Source organism: Athalia rosae, chromosome 1 (genome assembly GCF_917208135.1).
Source record: "Athalia rosae chromosome 1, iyAthRosa1.1, whole genome shotgun sequence".
In the NCBI taxonomy this organism is placed as follows: domain Eukaryota; kingdom Metazoa; phylum Arthropoda; class Insecta; order Hymenoptera; family Athaliidae; genus Athalia; species Athalia rosae.
This window is the reverse complement of record NC_064026.1, coordinates 9,675,990-9,694,190: the sequence shown is the minus strand read 5'-3', so window position 1 is coordinate 9,694,190 and position 18,201 is coordinate 9,675,990. Positions and strand designations below refer to the sequence as shown.

The following is an 18,201-nucleotide window of genomic DNA, read 5'->3' as shown; positions in this document are numbered from 1 at the left end:
TTAGACGTCGGGTCGTTTTTACACCTCTAGCTTATTTTTTCTCTAGATAGAAACAAACGAAATGAAATTACTCGTATAAAGCGAAACAGTAAGTGCTATAAGTGAGAGAAGGTTCATTTTATCTTTCTCCTTTTTTGAATTAATTGTGTCAACTTTTAGAATGGTGAAAAATTAGCATCTGGAATTTGGTGGATCACCAGCTTATACAAAACATTAGTAAGTCTTCCATTACCTCAATAATGGGATCTACGCAGGTAATAAATTTAATTTGAAAATATCAGACTCCTGAATCAATCCCTAACAAGGTTTTTAGAGATATATACACATAATAAAAAGCTTTTATTCCTACACTTAAACAACAGACCTCTTTTAGTCTGACTGAAAAGGAGGACTAAAAATATGTATGTGATTCTCCTGGAAATTTGATAAGTGAGCAATATCATGAATACGAACAGACCACTAGTACTTAAGGTTGTGAGAAGAAGGATTTTCGGTGGTGTGTTTCTTTTGGATTGTCACATTCACAAGGTGACGACAAACTAAGTCCTCTAAAGACATATCAACTTATAACAGATAGATTTTAACAAACACAGATCATGAAGGATATGAAAAATTTTTATATTAAATAAATGAAACATAGTGGAATGAAAATTTCTTACACTGTAGCAGAGAAGATAAATAAGTAGTGGAAGTCTTGTGAAATGAAATACTTGGAGCCACTGAATCATTCGATCTGGACGAATTATATTTTGTACTTTTTTGAATTATTCTTCCATGTCCACAACAGGAGAAATCTGTAAAATTGAGAAGCAAGCGATTAAGTTATATTTTGCCTACTGGTCGTTTATCTGGCGTACAAAAACAGAAATTTGGTTATTGGCCAAATATTAAAACTAATATAATTTACATAATACTCGACGTAACACGTGTGTCCATCTTCAGTTTTGACCATGTATTGGAAACATAATAATCCACACTCGTCTGTTCTAATTGACACCATAGTGGCACAGGACAGAGGTTTCATAGCTGGTTTAACATGTGCCAATTTATAGCACGAACTAGCTGTTGCATTGCACTCAAATATTTCTATAAGAGTAGAGTCCCGTGGTACTTGAATCTGGCATTCCCCGGCTGCCCCATCTGTGCTGATTCGGAGGTAGGGTGGATCAGGTGACAGCAAGAGCTGACAAAAAGTGGACACACGTGAATATCATTCTGTTCATTTTGCATACTGATTTCATTACAACAATAAAAATAAAAAATAAAAAAAATAATACAGGTCCAATAGCAAATATCGTAATTCAAATTCATTAATGTCCATGTAAATCTAACAATGGTTCTATACCAAATCAGTTTGAAGTTGTATTAGCTATGATTATGATTGAGGAAACAAACATTCACCCACCTCTAATACGTCACACGTTGGATCTAATTCTGACAAAACATCTCTGAGTAATTCCGTTTTCAATAGAACTTTGTTGATCACACTATCTTGTGACAAATTAAAATCTAGCAATTCGTCTGGCTCTTGAGTTTTCAAGGAACAGTCTGTTATTATGCCATCTTCTTCAATGAGTACAGTCACAGGATGTCCAATACCCTGCACATTGAGATGGATTAAAAATCTTGTTATAAAGCTAAAAAATCCATAATACTGTGACTATTCAGCGATTACGATGGGTTTCTAAGGTTTTCCAGCAAAAAATGTGCAATTCCTATTTTGGAATGTTAAACAGCTGCTAATCAATATTCAAAGTACAACATTGTTCTTCACGATGAGATCGAAACGCATTCAGAGTTCCATTTCGAATTTTTCTTGCAATTTAAATACAAACAATACAATTTATGAACTGTGATAAAATGATCTTACTGACTCATTTTGATTAATTATTCGTTTTGCTAGTTTGTAACAAAGATGTTTGTCTAATAAACATTCAATAGATCAGTCCTAGAACTGAACAGTAGTAATTCGTACGTGCTATTACCTCATAAAAAAGTTGCAGGGCTACAGAACTGTCCTGAGTATTTATGTCTCCCCAAAACATGGACAAACACTCGACAAGAACGGACAAATTAATTCTGAATATAACATCTTGCTTCAAATTGAACTCTTCAAAAACCACCGAAGGAATGTACGCACTTGCTTGCATACATTTTGCATCCTCGACTGTTACTTTCAATCCATTGTGTGATCCCAAGCATGTTGCAGTCTGATAAAATAAATGAGAAGTAGTTTCCAAAAATTCGAATATCTTAAAATGGCTTTTATTGTAGAATGTTTTCGAAGCCAATTGTGTGGCTCAAAAACCATTGATCAATATTATTGGAAAGACTTAGATACTTAATGATAATAATTGTCAATAATGGTTGGCTTTGAGCTGGTTGGATGAAAAAATTCGCAATACCCAGTATCTGAAGTGCTAATGTTAGTAATACTCGATTCTCAGGCTAGCTTATTACATAGAGTAAACTACTTCCTTGGTTGATATGGAGTCAAAAATATTGTACAGAAATGAGGGAATCCTTTTCTTAGAGGTCAAACTTTCAAATTCGAGTTTCTTCTAAACTTATTGTAATTTGGTCAATAATTTGGTCATCAGGGCTTATTGAACCTTAGCATTAATCTCAGACTTTGCAGCACCAGAGATTCGATAGACAAAAGCACTACCGGAGTTGCAAATACTTGACTCTCTACATACCTCCTTGAAATTGACAGACTTAAGCAGCTGCACAACAGATTTCAGATTCTTGAGCTTGGCAACGAGTTGATAATTTTGCGAATCGAAGCTCATGTTATCAATACATCAGTTGGGATTTCAAGAGGTTGCGAAAATCAGTGGAAAGAAGTTCTTGTATACACAGCTTCTGAGTATCAAGTGAAGACAGCCACCCCGCTAAAACGTGTTTGCAGGTGTACGCAATCTCATCATTTATAACATGGTACCTAAAATACACGATTTTCAATAATGATTTAGTTTTTCGTACCCAAGCCATTAAAATTGGACTTTTTATACAAAATCAATGGGTCGGAGAGACTGATTAGTGCAGAATCAATGAAAAACTATCCTGATTTATGTACAAGCTTTTTTAAATATATGTGAATAATTTTAAGGGCACAATGCCAGATATCAGATTAGAATTAGTCCTTTGCGTCATGGGATAAGACAAGGTCTATGCCAAATAATTATTGACGTTAAGTACATCAAAAGTATCAGTGAGTGCTAACTACTGATCTAGCGGTGCTTGCTTGTAAGGATTTGTCTTGTAACTGAAAAACCATAACGTTTTTTGAATAACGAAAACTTCAAGTCTCATTTCCAGATGGCTTTGAAACTGACAGGTGAATGTCAACGAAGATGTATGTTAAATAACAATGGGCACAAAAAGTGCAGGGTTGAGATTACTGAACTGTTGAAAGTACTACCTGAAGGCTGCACAGCTGCAAAAGTTAACCCCAGGAAAAAGCGTGTATTGTTCGCCGGAAATACCCTTCACTTGCAAAAGCCACCGTGCATTAGTTCTTTCCTTCGAAATTCCCGCTACCGGTGTAGAACATATTTTCGTCACCCTAGACAATTCATGTAGTTCTACTGCACGATCGAAAACATCGCCAAAAATACCGTGAAGCTGTAGTAACGATTCGTCTGAAACTTTACCAAAAACAGTGTTCGTGATAATGAATGGAAGTCTCCGACAAACTCCAACTTCGATATTAATTTAATTAAACGACCATTACATTTATTTTCAGCGGAAAACTGTTCAGACACTTCAGATAAAATTTCTTTCGATATCAACGATAACTCGCAGCGTGTAGCGACTTTTTCTTTTTTTAATATTAAGATACCATCATCCGAATAGGACATCACTACGGTACTGGTGACACACTTTCTCACAGAAGTAGTGAAGAACTAACCGAAGAACCGCCACAAAAACGTGGGCGATAGTGCGCGAGAAACTGCAGTAGCGCTGCATGCTGCCTTGGTATATGTGACGTACGTCATTATTTTTGTTGTCATTTGGAAATTGTAGAACATCGTATCCTTTTCCTTCTATTTCTTTTGAGCGAAATTGCCAGCAATCAGCGAAAGGCGAAAGTCCAAAATAAAACTTAACAAATAATAACCCTGAATTAAAGCGGGAAGTTTTATACAGACTCAACTACGAGTACGTCCTTGTGGGGTGAAGCATAAAATTTCACCGAGATAAATCCAGCCGACATCTCGGTTGGGATTCTTGGTATGTAAACTTTTCCTTACAGTTTAAAAGTTTCATCGAAAGATTGTTTTGAGGATAAATCTTTGCTGAATTGAAAATTGGGTACTTCGATTTAGATATTAGAAATTTGGATGTGATTTACGGATACCAGGAGTGTGAACAATTAATAAGTGGGGCCAATTTCTTGAAACAATTACCATATTCAGAGGTGAAGCTATTTACTTTCAGTCATTGTTGTTCACATCATTTATTCTCTTCGTAATTGATTACTCTTCAGGAAACAATCGTTTTTGTCTTGTTGTCATACGTAGTTGCGCTATGGTTAACCAATACTCTTGTCTGCAGACAAGAAAGCTTGCTTCTTTGAGCATCGAATAAGATTACCAACACTGAAGTAGACGAACGCAAACTTTAACCTAGGATATCACTATACACGCTATACACCTAAATACCAAGGTGTCATTCCTGATGATAATTAGCTTTGGTATTGACACATACATTTTTTTGTCGAGCATAGTCAACTTATGAGTTAATCTACGAAGTTTCAAGACACATTTGAAAGACGGGAGACATTCAGTAGCGGCGACAACAGTCATGCAATACCATGTTAACCCTCCGATGCAGAGTACGATGGGCGGAGCTAATCTCCATACTCCACAGTCCGTCTTCCAACACATGATGGGTCAACAGAACTCTCCGCAGCAAGGTGGACCATGGCTTCAGATGCCGCAAGTTCCTACACTCTCTATGCCGTGGAGTATTCCTGCTTTGCAGCAACCAGATCTGATCAGATTCACAGGAGAAAGAAGTCAGCCGGCATATGGAGTTACTACATTGCATCATAAAAGGAAGCTGAACACTCCAGATATTGCAGACACGTGAGTGTACATAGATTCATCAAATATTCCTTTATCTCTTACAAAATGCGATCCTATCTGTAAGGGCAGCTTTTCTTCAGACCTTAAATTGGTTTATAATTTTCACCTGCCAGTAAATCATTCTTGAAGTCTTGATTCTCTGATTATCTGTTAAATGTTATGAAGCCTGTCTGATTTCCTGGGAATCGTGATAATAACTAAGGATACATTATAGCATAAAACCTCATTTGATTGGATTAAATTAATCCCTTTGTTCCCAATGTACTTAAAATTAAAACAAAACTCTGATGTTCCAAATGATTGCATATAGCCAATGCAAATCTTGACTGATCATGGAATTGATCGTTGAACTTAACACAATCACGGCAAATTATTCTGTTGGTTTTGTATACCAATTTCTGAAAACGCCAAATTCTTGAAAATTTTTCATCCCTATCAGTTTAACAAATTTTTGCTGCCTTAAAACTTTCACAATGACGGAATAATAAAAAAAATAAAAAATTCGAAAGTTGGTAAATAGGAGTGAATTTATTCATGGCAAGTAGCATTTACGTCTTGAATTGCAGCCGCCAAGTCAAACAGTTCATAACTGAGGAAAAGATGGCATCTCATTTCCAAGGACTACACATCAGTTCTAATTATCAGGAACAAAATTCATCCACATCCACATCAATTGTTGGTGTGTCTCAGTCTGGGTGTGATAATACACAGTACACAAGTACAAGTATGGAGAACACCGCTCAGACGGTAGATGTAGACCAGAATGATGGTAAACAACCAAGATTGGTCATCTCAGAGGAGCTCAGACAGATGCAAGAGGAGCCTCTTATTCCCGTTACCTTGTTATCAAAACTGTGAGTTCTACAACTTGACAAGTTAAAAAAGCACTACCATAATTAGTAAAGGATACTCACTTTATGATCCACCCCCAGCACAACAAATAATGGATCATCCAAGTTTTCCCGAAAAAAGGACCTGTTCTCATAAGGATATAATATTGTTGGAGATGATCATATTCCAATCACGAAATTGAGTTTCAACCAATTACCAATGAAATGCTTCATTGATCTTTGATGAAATGTAACAATTGTTACAAAGGGATATTCATATCCTATCTTTACCAAAAATCGAGTATTTTTTTTGTTTTCAGAGAACGCCCATCCATGGCTCTGGTACTGTGGGAACCACCTAGAAAACACCTTGTCAGGGTCCCGCCAAGAACCCGGGATATGTTAACTCCGATACTTAATTCAAACGAAAATGGTAGTACCAATAATAGCAACAATGACAACAACAATAACACAAACAACAACAACAATGGCAATAACAACAACAATAACAACATAGATGATTTAAATCACTGCTCAGCACATCTTGAGCCTATGGAGCTTTGAAAAGAAAGTGTTAACGAATTTTGTTGTTTTTTTAGAATATTTTTCATTTTATGATTAAAACGTTGGAGTTGGTGTTTTTTGGTCATTCTGATCACCTTTTCAAGAATTATTAATCGATTAACAATAACTATCAATTATTCATGATTGTGGTATCATTAGTATCTATGTTCCGCATATGGAAGTGTTCAACCGTAGTGTCCCTTGTCTTTTGCCTTGCGAAAGAGACACACAACAATAAACTAGGGTAGTTTTATTGGTTGATTTTTAAACTTGTAGCGTTTTCTGATGGTAGTTAAAATGAAGGAAATTAAACGGATGGGAAAATGAAATCGGTAATTGATGTATTAACGATAGGCTTTTTATTTTCTATTTTGATGATTGGAATACATGATTGACGTATGATTATATCTAACAATAAGAGTTGGTAGGAACGTGTGTGGCAAACGTTATTCATTAAGTTTGTTACTAGGGGGCCGGTACAGTGAAATATCACGTCCACTTTCTGTACGTATGTATGATGTGTATGTGTAATCTGTTTTACATTAAAACGTGGATGCATAAAAGAAAATCGCTCGTTTACTGTTTATTTTTTCGTGTCCAATTTTATGAGCATTGTAGACAAAAATGTTGACTCATGTGATGATGAGACCATATTACCATAGTATGATTTTTGTCAACTTCCAGATTAAGATCCACATTTATTGGGTACAGGGGTGAATAGTTTATGCAAATGTAGCGGAATAAATTTACTATTCTATCTGTCAGTTCAACGTTATCTCTAATGAAAATATTTCAATTCCTCATGGCAGGAAGTGGGTAAATTTATATCTCAAACAGCTTCAATCATCTTAGCTTCTTCCAACGGTATGATGGTCGATAGGCGCTACATTTAGACCATCTTCCATTATGGTCCTCTTGAATGTCAAAGCATCTTCGACGGGTTCTCCGTTAATGACTGCAGCACAAATATCGTCCTCCAGTATCGTAGCATGATTACCCGGGACATTGTGTACTTCCACTTTCTCCCGTGTCAACTGTAACATCATTCAGAAGAACATTCGCGGATTAATCAATTTTCTATAATCCGTATAATGGAAGTACCTAAGTATGGGGGACAACGTTCATAGTTTGCTTGAGTTATTAGTGGATTCAGAGTCTCGTCTGTTAACTTACCGCTTCTAGACCATAGTCATTGGAGATTGAAGTTACCGATTGGCTCTTAGGCTTGAGGAGAATTATCGGTGTTCTTAGAGGTGGTAGCGCTGAAGGATTATAGTTGATGACAGCTTTAATGCGATGATACATGGCTGTACAGATTACCCTTTGATCTTCTGGTGTCAAGTTCATAACTCGATCTTCAGGCACAAGTTTGACGAATGATGTCAACTTGTCATCCCAGGTTTTGCGATTTTGCAACTCAGTAAAGAGCTGGAATAAATGTACCGGATTAGAAAGATTGGAAACGCCAAATACAAGTCATAAGATATGTAACGTGACAGGCGCAATTGATCGTTATGTGCAGAACTATCTGGTACTTTATGACTCACTTGAACATATATCCATGCACAACGAACGTTCTCTACAAGGCATTCGAAAAAAAAGGCAAATGACTCTACTTTAGTATGAACGATGTGAATAATTGTTCTCGTTAAAATTGCTAATATACAAAATCAGTTCACCTCTGCGCTCTGAGCCGGAGATAGAATATCCATGATTCCTACTAGAAGATTTGATTGCAGTTGGTCATCATTATCTGCAGCCAAATGTTGGGCGACAATTGCTTTCATATGGTCGGGTGCACCATCAACCAATACAAGTCGACCAGAAAGGCCGTCCGCTTCCAAACGTCTCGCAATTTCTATGGCTACTAAACTTCCAAACGAATATCCAACTACTATAAAGTCTCGGCGATTCTGGCTGCGCGTTCTGACATGCTGTTCATAAAGAAGATAGTTATAATATGTTTGGGTGAAATAAGTTCATATTATTGAAAAGTCTTTGGATTTGACAAATGGTTCTTACTGAAATAAAGTAGTTCGCCATATCCTCTACTGACGTTAAATTTGAGTAGTAGTTGGCAAGCTGCAGACAGGTTGCTGGAGACCTGAGTTTACCAGACAATGTCTGGAAGATGGTGTGAATTCCTTCGATTCCAGGTATTAGGAAAACTTCTCCTCTTCCAGCTTCCGCTTTTGTTGCTAACGGGACACAAATTTCATCACTACGCTCTCCAATACCCAGAGTGCGAATGAGCATTTTCATGCCTCCTAAATCTTCTACTTCATTCGCCAATTTCTTGCCAGATTTCTTATTCTGTGCCGCTAGCTTGACAGATATTTCTTGGAGCTTAGCGTAGCTGAGAGTACGGATATCTTGTGCAGTTAGGAATAGTTCAAATTCACGTTCTAGGGTTTGTTTTATCTCAACTGCCATCATAGAGTCCATTCCTAATTCTGCCAAAGGTGAATGCAGACTCACCCCTCTAAGGTCTTTCAGTCCTGTAGAGAAAAACATATTTTGCTGTATTGAAACTGTTAGTCGAGTTGCTTTGAAATTTCATAAAAATGCAAATGGAAATATTCCATAATAAAAGATTTTACAATACTAAATGAAATTTGATTAGTCCAAATTTGTCTATGGTTGAGATGATACAATTAGATTATGAATTCTGAACGAAATTAATATCAACAAATTGTTTAGCATCTACATTACCCATTATATTTACGACGGTGTCTACAATGTTTGTAGCCCCAGACCCGCCAGCTCGTTTCTCGGCAACAACCATGCTGGCTACAACTGGAGATTTCTGTTGTAGGAAATGGTCTAGTTCTTGCAAGCAAGACGATATTCTTTGCTGCAAAGTTCCACCAATGACAACTTCCTTATGATCTTCCTGCATTTCTGCGACCAACCCAACATCACCAACAGCCCCCCATTGAACAGCAAGGCCTGGCAAGTTATCTGCCACTCGGGTTTCGCATATTCTCTCCATTACGGAATTGGCCATTCCATAATTTGTCTGACCTGCGTTTCCTCTACCACAAGATACTGATGAAAATACTACAAATCGTTTAAGATTTGGACACATTGTTCTGGAGAGCTTGTCCAGTTGTTTAGTAGCCCAGGCTTTTACCCTAAGAGATTCCTCGAAAGTTTCTACTGTTTGTTTATCACAAAGGCTGTCCTTTAGTACTACGGCCAAGTTGAATATACCTTCCACTGGACCTAGTGCTACAGCCTCTTTCAAAATAGCTTTGCAATCCTCGAACGTCGAGGCATCTTTCCCAACAATGACAACCACCTGCACACCGTAACTCTTCCATAGGTTTATACGCATACGTTGATATCCATTGCTGATCCCCTTTCGTGATGTGAGAACGAATTTCCTAGCTCCACGGAGTACGAGCCAATCAACAAGTTCAAGACCAAAACCGCCAAGGCCACCGAGAATGAGGTAACTCCCATCTTCAGTACAATAGTAGCGAGGCACTGCGAGAGGTAGAGAAGATCGACCGGTTGCATCCTCTTCGCGAATTTTGATGATGACCTACATACGTTATTTGATGTGTAAATTTGTAATCCAAGGAAAATGATGGTTGTTCTTATAACTGATGATGATCTCTGTGAATCTTTATGAGTATGCTTGCTGAGATTGAAAAACTGATTTGAAATCTCGCCAAGTCTGTACCTTATATATATTGAAAAATTACCAGAGAGCTGAAGAGCAAAAAATAATACTTTTATTTTTGTAATCTAATTACTGTGGCACTTTTTGTTGCAAACAATATTCGGGTTGTTGGGTTTGGATCGTGTTTAGTAGAAATCAGAAAACTGTAATTGTGCATTTTTTGTCAATCAGCTCCTGAATTACAGTCCAAATTATTGAACTAAAATAAAGTTCTGTTAATTTGTATACTATATGACAACATTTATCAAACCTTGCCAATGTGTTTCCCAGCAGCCATGTATCTGAATGCTGCTTCGACCTGGTCCATGGGGAAAACGGTTCTGACCAAAGGCTTAACTGCACCAGAGCAAAGTCCATCATTCAACAAGTCTGCCACTTCTTTTCTGCGCTCGAGCGAAGCATTAAATAGATTATCAACCAGTATACCGTGGAAGCTAATTTCTTTGAGGAAAACTTCCATTCCAAGTATATTATTGGCAACAAGATCAAACTTGCCAATTTCTAGGAATCTTCCACCATGTGCTAAACAACGAACTGACGCTTGTAATTTTTCTTCAGCTAACGAATTCAAGACGATATCTACACCCCTTCCTTTCGTCTTACGGAGAATAAGTTGTTCGAAGCTTGTGTCTCGAGAATTACCAATATGTTCGTCGTCGATTTGTGGGAAATGAGTCTTGATAAACTCTCGTTTCTGTGGTGTTCCTACAGTCGTAAAAACTTCGCACCCTGCATGAAGAGCCAACCTGATGGCTGCTTGACCGACGCCGCCAGTTCCGGCATGTATCAAGATTTTGTCAGTTTTTTTAATATTACCACTCAATACAAAAGCATAGTATGCTGTTACGTAGGCTACTGGCACTGTAGCTGCATCTTCCAATGTCCAATCCGCTGGCACTGACCATACAAGCCCTTTGACAGGTTCGCATAAATTCGTAATAGCTCCATTACCAGTCATTCCCATAACTGCACGACCATTTGCATCTCGGCCAGCGAATTCAAATCCAATCACACTGTGCTGCTTCAATCTTGATCTTGCCGAGGCTTCCACCGCCAGTTTACCGGTACTTATCATGATATCACGGAAGTTCAAGGACGAGTAATTCACTGTAACTAAATTACTGTGATCAGCAGAGGGCTGTACACTACCCTCCTCCCAGTTAATTGCACTCAAGTCGCCACGGGTCATTTGACCTATTCTGGCATGGTAAACAGGTTTTGCCTTCAGCGAATCCAATGGGAAGAATCGATAACTTCCCCATATCTTGCCAGGACGCAAAACATTGAGCACCAAGTCTAATTTCAACTGCTTAGAATAAAATGGATCTTGCAATGAGAATTTTGGAGCTTGCAAATCTTGGATCAACAGTCCTCGTATCACTTCACCACCTGGTTCTTTTCGCAGGCAATTGACTAGTCCCAAAAGTCCGCTTTCATAATCTTTTTCAGCTACGAGAAGTATTTGATTGTTACTGCTACCTTCCTTCTCAGACTCTACATTGAGAGCAGCTTGCAGTTTAGAGAGCCAACTGAATTCATTGTTATTAACGTCTATTATCGTAGTTATTTTAGGTGCCTTAGTAGTCTTACGTAGCAAGAGTATCAATTCTTTGTTGGTATGTTTTTCTAGAATAACATCGAAGCTTTGTTTTCGTACAGTTACCATAACATCATTTTCAGAATTTAATGGCTCTCTGGCGATGAGGAATCCTCCATCTTTTAACACGGCTCGAACATGGTTCAAGATTTCGGTATTATTACTTGAAAGAAGTCCATGACCAACAGCTATCAGGGCACTGGCTTCACTGGCCATTTTTTTTGGTTCAGAGATGTTAATGGTAGACGGAAGTTCATCTTCGGCAAACTTTCCAACAGGCGCAACGATATTTATGTCCGCTTGCATTAATGGTAAGTCACCTAACACCTCCTGGATCAAAGGTGATGTTAAACTTGCAGACGATATATCATCCGTTTCACCGATGAATTCGACGGTCTTTACTTTGACCCCAAGATGATTTTCCAGCGCTACGTGCGTGGCGAGCCGAGTTATCACCTCTAGGCTTAGTTCAGCTTGATCTCTGTGCTCCACAAATTTGAATTCTTCGAGGACGGGATCCCCGGCTGGTTTCTTACGATTGATGGCACTTGCTTTCAATCCTCTTATCTCTACTCCACCAGCAATGACGACGTTTAGTTGTTTGTAAACCTGTACTGGGAACGCTGTGAGGAAAAGAGATCGATATATTATGGTATTTTTATCTCTTATAATTTTTTATTACCTCTGTCATCGTCAGGCATAGTTCGGACTTTGCTCAAATGAGATTTTGTGTCTATCACCAGCTTTTGAATTCCGGTAGGAACGAACAGTCCCCGGGTATCCGTTCCAAGTATTTCCATTTGCAACATGTTGTCCATGAAAGCCACCCAATTATTCACCCAAGCTATACGTCCCTTGTTTCCACTTACTGACGCACTCTGTATTCCCCGGAATACTCCAGAGTATTGATAGCCCCTGAGGCGTAACTCTTTATAGGCATCCCTACCCATCACTAATAATTCCTCCTCACTGTCTGACAGCAGCTCGGGATTTATACGTTCCTGACTTATGTTAGATACCGCACGAATAGATCCAGTCACAACAGCGGCCCCACTCTCAACAACTTCAAATCTACCAGACCCTGAAGGAAAGCAATGTGTGTTATTGTAACCCTAATGTTGCCCAATATTTCATACGAATATTTTTGGTACTTTTCCAGTATTAAAACCAGGTGGGTATGTCTTACCTTTCTGAACCATGAGCGTCAGTTCGATACTACCCTCTTTTGGTATTGTAGTCGCTCGATGAAATCTGACGTCTTCAAAGACAACTGAGACTTCAGTGTACAGTTCTCCCATCATCATTCCTACAGTCTCCCAGATTAATTGCAAGTAGCCAGTAGCAGGAATTAAGTTTCGGCCATCAATCACATGTCCAGCCATCCATTCATAGTCTTCGTCGCTGAGCGTTACTTGGACAACTCTTTCTCCAGAAACAATTTTCTCTTGCATCCTATAACTGGTGACATACCAGTCATCTGAATGTTCCCAACGCACTAGAGGCGAAATCATGGGTGTTCCACGACTCACTGGATATTGCACCTCAGGGTACAAATTTGTCAACTGTGGATGCAATCCCACTTCAAACATTTTTCCTACAGCTTGAAGAAAGACTTCAACGTTGTCCTTATGGCCGCGTTTGGTTAAAGCAATGTTAGTGACATGCTCATTCAAAGACCGCCTTAAGATTGCTTGTAGCAAACCATGCGGTGCTATTTCAATAGTTATAGCATCCTTTGGTATAAGGTGAGATGTTTCTTCAAAGAGAACTGGACTGAGTAAGTTGTTGGTATGATATTCAGCTGAACATAAACGAGCCTCATTCGTTGTCCACTTATTCTGTGGTACAGAAGTACTCAACCATTTCCTACTGCGAGGTTTTGGTTCTGGAATCACCTTCTGCAAATAGGCCAATAGTCTTGGACCTGCCTCTGCAATGTAGCGACTATGGTAAGCAATGTTGCTGCAGGGGACCTCCCGAGCAAAGATTTTATTTGCCTGTGAAAAAAAGTGAAGTCTTATCAGAATTATGAAATGCTTCCAATTACCTAATCAGTAAAATAACTTTCTATAGAAAAAAATCTAGGTGCTCCTAAATTATATAGATCTGCACAAACTGTGAGTAAATATTCTGAGAATTTACCTGGAGTTTAGCCACAAATTGTTTCATGGACTCAGCTGGTCCACTAATAGTTGAGCTTTCAGGACCATTATGGCAAGCGACTTCTATATCAGGTGGACATAGGTCTTTCAAATCCTCGTAACCAAGTCCAACAGCGGCCATGGAACCATGAATTGTATCGGTTTCTATTGAAGCCAAACCCCGAGAGTGTGCCGCCAGAACCATTTGTTCTGCTGTGAAACATCCATCAGCATATGCACAACCAAGCTCTCCTACCGAATGCCCGATAATATTGTCAGGCACAATTCCTATCGATGTCAATAAGTCCACTAAGCCAATCTATGTGTAAAGATAACAGAAATACGTTGAGTTAATGGAATTTTTCGTATACCCTCGATAGACGGGCTTTTTTGAAAGACTAATAAATTTCTTCTAGATAATCGTATTTTACCTGCACTGCAGCAATACCAACAAACGAGTGCAATATGTTGTCAAATGTCTTCGGATCTTTGTTAGTCAAAATATCGATAATATCCACACCGTGAGGCTTGAGAGCGGCATCACACTTCTGGATGGCCTTGGCAAACACAGGAAGTCTCAAGAGAGTTTCTCCTGTGAAATGCAGAAATGGGATCAGTGTAAATAGCAGTAGTCCTCTGGTTTTTCATCCACTAGGATCACAAGAGTCCGTAGTTAGCACCTTCAACTCTACGTTATCATTCTGTGATGCATCGGACTCATATTTGATTTCTGTTATTTAATGACACATTCTATCAGTGATTTGCCAATCGTCAATACTAACCCATTCCTGCCCACTGAGAGCCCATTCCAGAGAACACAAACCATACTGGTCGTCTCGCGCCTGGATAGTGCTGTACATCCCGTATAATTTTTTCTGCTACGCCAACCGGGGGCAAGATGGTATATCCTCGATATAAGTGCCCCGGAATTTCTTCAGCTTGTATACGATGGAAAAGGTTAACATATTCTACATCAACTGGTTTGGATTCAAGCTGAAATTGTATGTATCATGTTGAAAAATTGGATACTGTACAGAAAAATAAAATAGTGAAATGGTAGTGCTCAACTACTTTAGAAAATCTTGTACTTTTCAAAAACGTGTAGACTTATTGCCATGTGCATCAATATCATTAGGTATTCATATTTTCTCTATACTAATTGTGAGATAGATTAATTGTACATACGTTGCCCAAGAGAGTGGTGACTGCTTCTTCTGTCCTCCCAGACACAACAACAAGTCTTGGCAGTACATCATTTGGGGCCCCACCATTGACTTTCTCTTTGGAATTTGATTTCAGCAGAACATGTGCATTCGCACCTCCGAAACCAAAAGAGTTCATACCAACATATCCACCTTCCCACGGGGTTACTTCTGTAATGACTTGAATGCGACCATCTTCTAATGCTTTCACTCCTTCCCTAGGGCGATTGTAATGCAGATTTGGCGGGATAAAACCGCTCTCCATTGCCACTACAACCTATCGATAAGTAATAGTCATCACTTTATCCTTGATTTACTGATCTTATTCATTAATTGTCCAAAGTAAAAGTGTTAATTTCACATTAACAAATGGAGTTAATTATTTTTTCAGCATATGCAATTTTTTACTGGCAACAGACAGAACGCTAACTTACTTTGCAAAATATGAATAGATTCTCTGTGTCAAATGCTGTTTTATAATAACTATCACCGACTTGATCGTACCTTGGCAACAGAACACAGACCACTTGCTGGTTCAGAATGTCCCAAATTCGACTTGATGGTCCCAATCCGCAACGGGGTAGTTCGACCAGGAGAGAATATTTTGTCAAGAGCATTCACTTCTTCAGGATCACCGACCTTTGTTCCGGTACCATGTGCCTCTATGTAAGCCAAGCTAGATGGGGGGACTTGACATTCTTGGTAAAACTGTTCAAATAATGCCTGTTGCATTACACTTGAAGGGAAGGTGATACCCTGTTCTTTGTAACCATCACAATTCGTTTTTGTATGAACAACTTCACTGTAAATACGTCTCGCGTCCTTGCGTTTCTGGAGGAAAATGACAGCTACAGTTTCACTCCGAGCATAGCCGTTGGCATCGGCATCGAATGATTTACAACGCCCATCGGTTGCAAGTACTCCTATAAAACAATGAAGACATGAAAAGCTGACAATTTATTTTGTATACTGTATTTGAGTAACGAAATAATCTTGCTGAAGTCATAGTTGCTTTGCAATTACATAAATGATAAGGAGATACTTTAATTTTAATTTTTAGACCTATCACACTATACCAAGTCGAGAGAATTGTAGCGAGACGTATGGATGAAGACACAAGTTAGCTCCTCCAACAATGGCAGCATCACATTGTCCGCTTCTGATTGCTCTGAATGCGTGATCCAGTGCAAAAAGACTAGAACTACATGCTGAGTCGACTGTGTAACTTGGACCATTTGATCCCAACCAGTACGAAATTCGATTCGCCAACATCGCACGACTGCAGCCAGTAATACCGAAACCGTTCACCTGAAAAGTTGAATGACTTTCTCAAGTAAGCACTAAGTATTGAAATTTTTAGCCTATGTGAATTGATAACTTCACTTCTCACTCCAATCTTGACTTTCACATAACAATGTTGGGTTTAACTAGTATATTGCAATTCAGCTTGATGTAAAATATTTCACTCCATCCTATTTGATTGCAAACAAATATCAAACGAAAGTTGAGTCTAGTGAAATTCAGAAATTATTAAGAAGGTATTGAGGGGCAAAGATTTGTTACACAGGATTCAAAAGTCCCAAAACACGACTCATTGTTAGTAGAAGAAAACTAAGTTTTCACAATTTTTATGCAAAAAGTTGGTTTCGTGAAATGATTGAAAGTATATTATCCAGACCTGAAGTTTTTCATAGAACCAAGTTTTTTCCGATTCTGAAAAACAGGCACCAATGAAGACGCCAGTGTTACTCCCACGAAGCTGTCGTGGATTAATCCCAGCATCGATAATAGCTTCATAGGCATGTTCCAACAGCATTCTGCACATGGGATCTAAGGTGTGCGCTTGCTTGAAATGTACTCCAAAGAATAGCGAGTCGAATTTGCCCACATTATTTATCTTTCCAGTTCTTTGAGGAATTTCCGGATGGTCTGAAAGCAGATACCAAACAGTAGTTTCAAGTGAATGAGTTCTAACAAGAGTGCACCTGAGGTTCACTCTCAGCTAGGATAAAGTATTATCAATCACCTAATTTCCAACGGCGGTCATCGTTAGTGACCAGATCTACTTTGTTGAAGAGATTCTCTTGAAAGTGTGTCAAGTTATCCGAGTCGGGAAATCTTCCGGCAATTCCAGAAATCACTACTTCTTCGCCTGACTCTAGGGGTAGAAACAAGCGATCCCCGTTGTAATGCTCAGTGTCTTCACTTTTCTTTGACATGTTGCTGCTCCTATATGCGAAATCGGTCTAACGGGCACCACAATCTTATGATTCACTATTTATCCCACTTAATCGTACGGTTTGTTAACTCACATCAGCTTTTGTTGGGAACGTTTCGTAGACCTCTAAGCAATCATGATCGGGTAGCACAGGTTGAGTTTTTATAACAGAGGTACCCCCCACTACGTTAAATGGCTCGACAAGTGATGCAAGACTCGCTATGAATTTATTTATATGGAAAAGGTTTGGACGCGCTATTGTATTGTTTTCTATCTCATTATCAATGCAGAATAAAAACAGTTTGAATTTTGAGTGAGGTACACTTAGACTAACTATATTTCTACCATTAATTAGACACCAAAATTCATCAAATCTTGACCTTATTGTACGGCATGACCTTTGCAATACGTCATTGACCATGCATATTGTTAGCCAGTCCCAGAAAACCATTGCAGATTACCATATCGTGTCGTTTTCTTTCAAGGACTTAGAATGGCCATTGTCAAATTTGTATTCCTTTACATGTATTCAAAAATTGTTTTTTGCCAGAAAACGCATTCGAATCACCTAAGAATGGTGCTCTCACATTTACTGGCTAGCTATTGATTAAAGGTCGGATCAGTCTGATTGTGACCACAAGATTTGCATCGACAACTTGTTGAATATGCATTATTGATTGTGAATTGAAAGGCTTACAACAACTCGGTTAGTTTCGAATTTTTTATGAAATTGAGAAAATCCTAGCATCTTACGTGAAAATTCTAATATCAAAATGTGCGAATCTACAAACTTGACCCTGTTTCCCACCATCCAAAACAGGCTTACAACTTTACAATGCTTGTGTCTCTCGCTCTTCAAGAAGGCTCA

At 38.6% G+C, this 18,201-nt stretch overlaps 3 protein-coding genes across 7 annotated transcripts; 1 reads left to right on the top strand and 2 right to left on the bottom strand.

The window, feature by feature from the left end:
• Positions 1-599: 599 nt before the first annotated feature.
• Positions 600-3,878, bottom strand: LOC105685067 (cell cycle checkpoint protein RAD1). Its single transcript, XM_048650219.1, has 7 exons — positions 3,737-3,878; positions 3,425-3,650; positions 2,700-2,944; positions 1,986-2,210; positions 1,406-1,600; positions 908-1,183; positions 600-794 (listed from the first exon to the last, which is right to left on the bottom strand). Exons 3-7 carry the CDS (start codon positions 2,790-2,792, stop codon positions 765-767), a joined length of 819 nt encoding a protein of 272 aa, XP_048506176.1. The 5' UTR covers positions 2,793-2,944; positions 3,425-3,650; positions 3,737-3,878; the 3' UTR covers positions 600-764.
• Positions 3,879-3,892: 14 nt separating this feature from the next.
• On the top strand, positions 3,893-7,055 carry LOC105685068 (probable serine/threonine-protein kinase cdc7). Of its 5 annotated transcripts, XM_012398888.3 has the most exons (6): positions 3,893-4,035; positions 4,136-4,236; positions 4,332-4,423; positions 4,758-5,093; positions 5,660-5,947; positions 6,244-7,055. In XM_012398888.3, exons 4-6 carry the CDS (start codon positions 4,810-4,812, stop codon positions 6,485-6,487), a joined length of 816 nt encoding a protein of 271 aa, XP_012254311.2. In that variant the 5' UTR covers positions 3,893-4,035; positions 4,136-4,236; positions 4,332-4,423; positions 4,758-4,809; the 3' UTR covers positions 6,488-7,055. The 5 variants fall into 5 exon arrangements, with proteins under 5 accessions (XP_012254311.2, XP_048506204.1, XP_020707521.2 ...); XM_048650247.1 differs by lacking the exon at positions 4,332-4,423 and having other exon boundaries at positions 4,876-5,093; XM_020851862.2 differs by lacking the exon at positions 4,332-4,423 and having other exon boundaries at positions 4,840-5,093.
• LOC105685066 (fatty acid synthase-like) lies at positions 6,824-17,799 on the bottom strand. The gene is made up of 17 exons (XM_012398880.3): positions 17,428-17,799; positions 17,142-17,361; positions 16,794-17,044; positions 16,192-16,423; positions 15,620-16,038; positions 15,099-15,392; positions 14,696-14,906; positions 14,345-14,505; positions 13,915-14,232; positions 12,959-13,769; positions 12,455-12,853; positions 10,426-12,395; positions 9,200-10,034; positions 8,510-8,985; positions 8,167-8,421; positions 7,661-7,915; positions 6,824-7,521 (listed from the first exon to the last, which is right to left on the bottom strand). The coding sequence occupies exons 1-17, from the start codon at positions 17,782-17,784 to the stop codon at positions 7,336-7,338; spliced, it is 7,650 nt and encodes a 2,549-aa protein (XP_012254303.2). The 5' UTR covers positions 17,785-17,799; the 3' UTR covers positions 6,824-7,335.
• Between the last annotated feature and the right edge of the window lie 402 nt (positions 17,800-18,201).

What these genes read in the sequence shown, in the direction of transcription:
- LOC105685066 (XM_012398880.3), bottom strand. Translation starts at nt 17,784, where the DNA reads ATGGTTTTCTGGGACTGGCTAACAATATGCATGGTCAATGACGTATTG. An exon ending in TTGGTATTGCTGCAGTGCAG is followed by an intron (nt 14,233 to 14,344) that starts GTAAAATACGAT and finishes CTTTACACATAG; the next exon opens with ATTGGCTTAGTGGACTTATT. An exon ending in GACGCTCATGGTTCAGAAAG is followed by an intron (nt 12,854 to 12,958) that starts GTAAGACATACC and finishes GCTTTCCTTCAG; the next exon opens with GGTCTGGTAGATTTGAAGTT.
- LOC105685067 (XM_048650219.1), bottom strand. Translation starts at nt 2,792, where the DNA reads ATGAGCTTCGATTCGCAAAATTATCAACTCGTTGCCAAGCTCAAGAAT. An exon ending in CCCTGCAACTTTTTTATGAG is followed by an intron (nt 1,601 to 1,985) that starts GTAATAGCACGT and finishes CTCAATGTGCAG; the next exon opens with GGTATTGGACATCCTGTGAC. An exon ending in CAACGTGTGACGTATTAGAG is followed by an intron (nt 1,184 to 1,405) that starts GTGGGTGAATGT and finishes ACTTTTTGTCAG; the next exon opens with CTCTTGCTGTCACCTGATCC.
- LOC105685068 (XM_048650235.1), top strand. Translation starts at nt 4,810, where the DNA reads ATGCAATACCATGTTAACCCTCCGATGCAGAGTACGATGGGCGGAGCT. An exon ending in ACTCCAGATATTGCAGACAC is followed by an intron (nt 5,094 to 5,659) that starts GTGAGTGTACAT and finishes CTTGAATTGCAG; the next exon opens with CCGCCAAGTCAAACAGTTCA. An exon ending in GTTACCTTGTTATCAAAACT is followed by an intron (nt 5,948 to 6,243) that starts GTGAGTTCTACA and finishes TTTTGTTTTCAG; the next exon opens with AGAACGCCCATCCATGGCTC.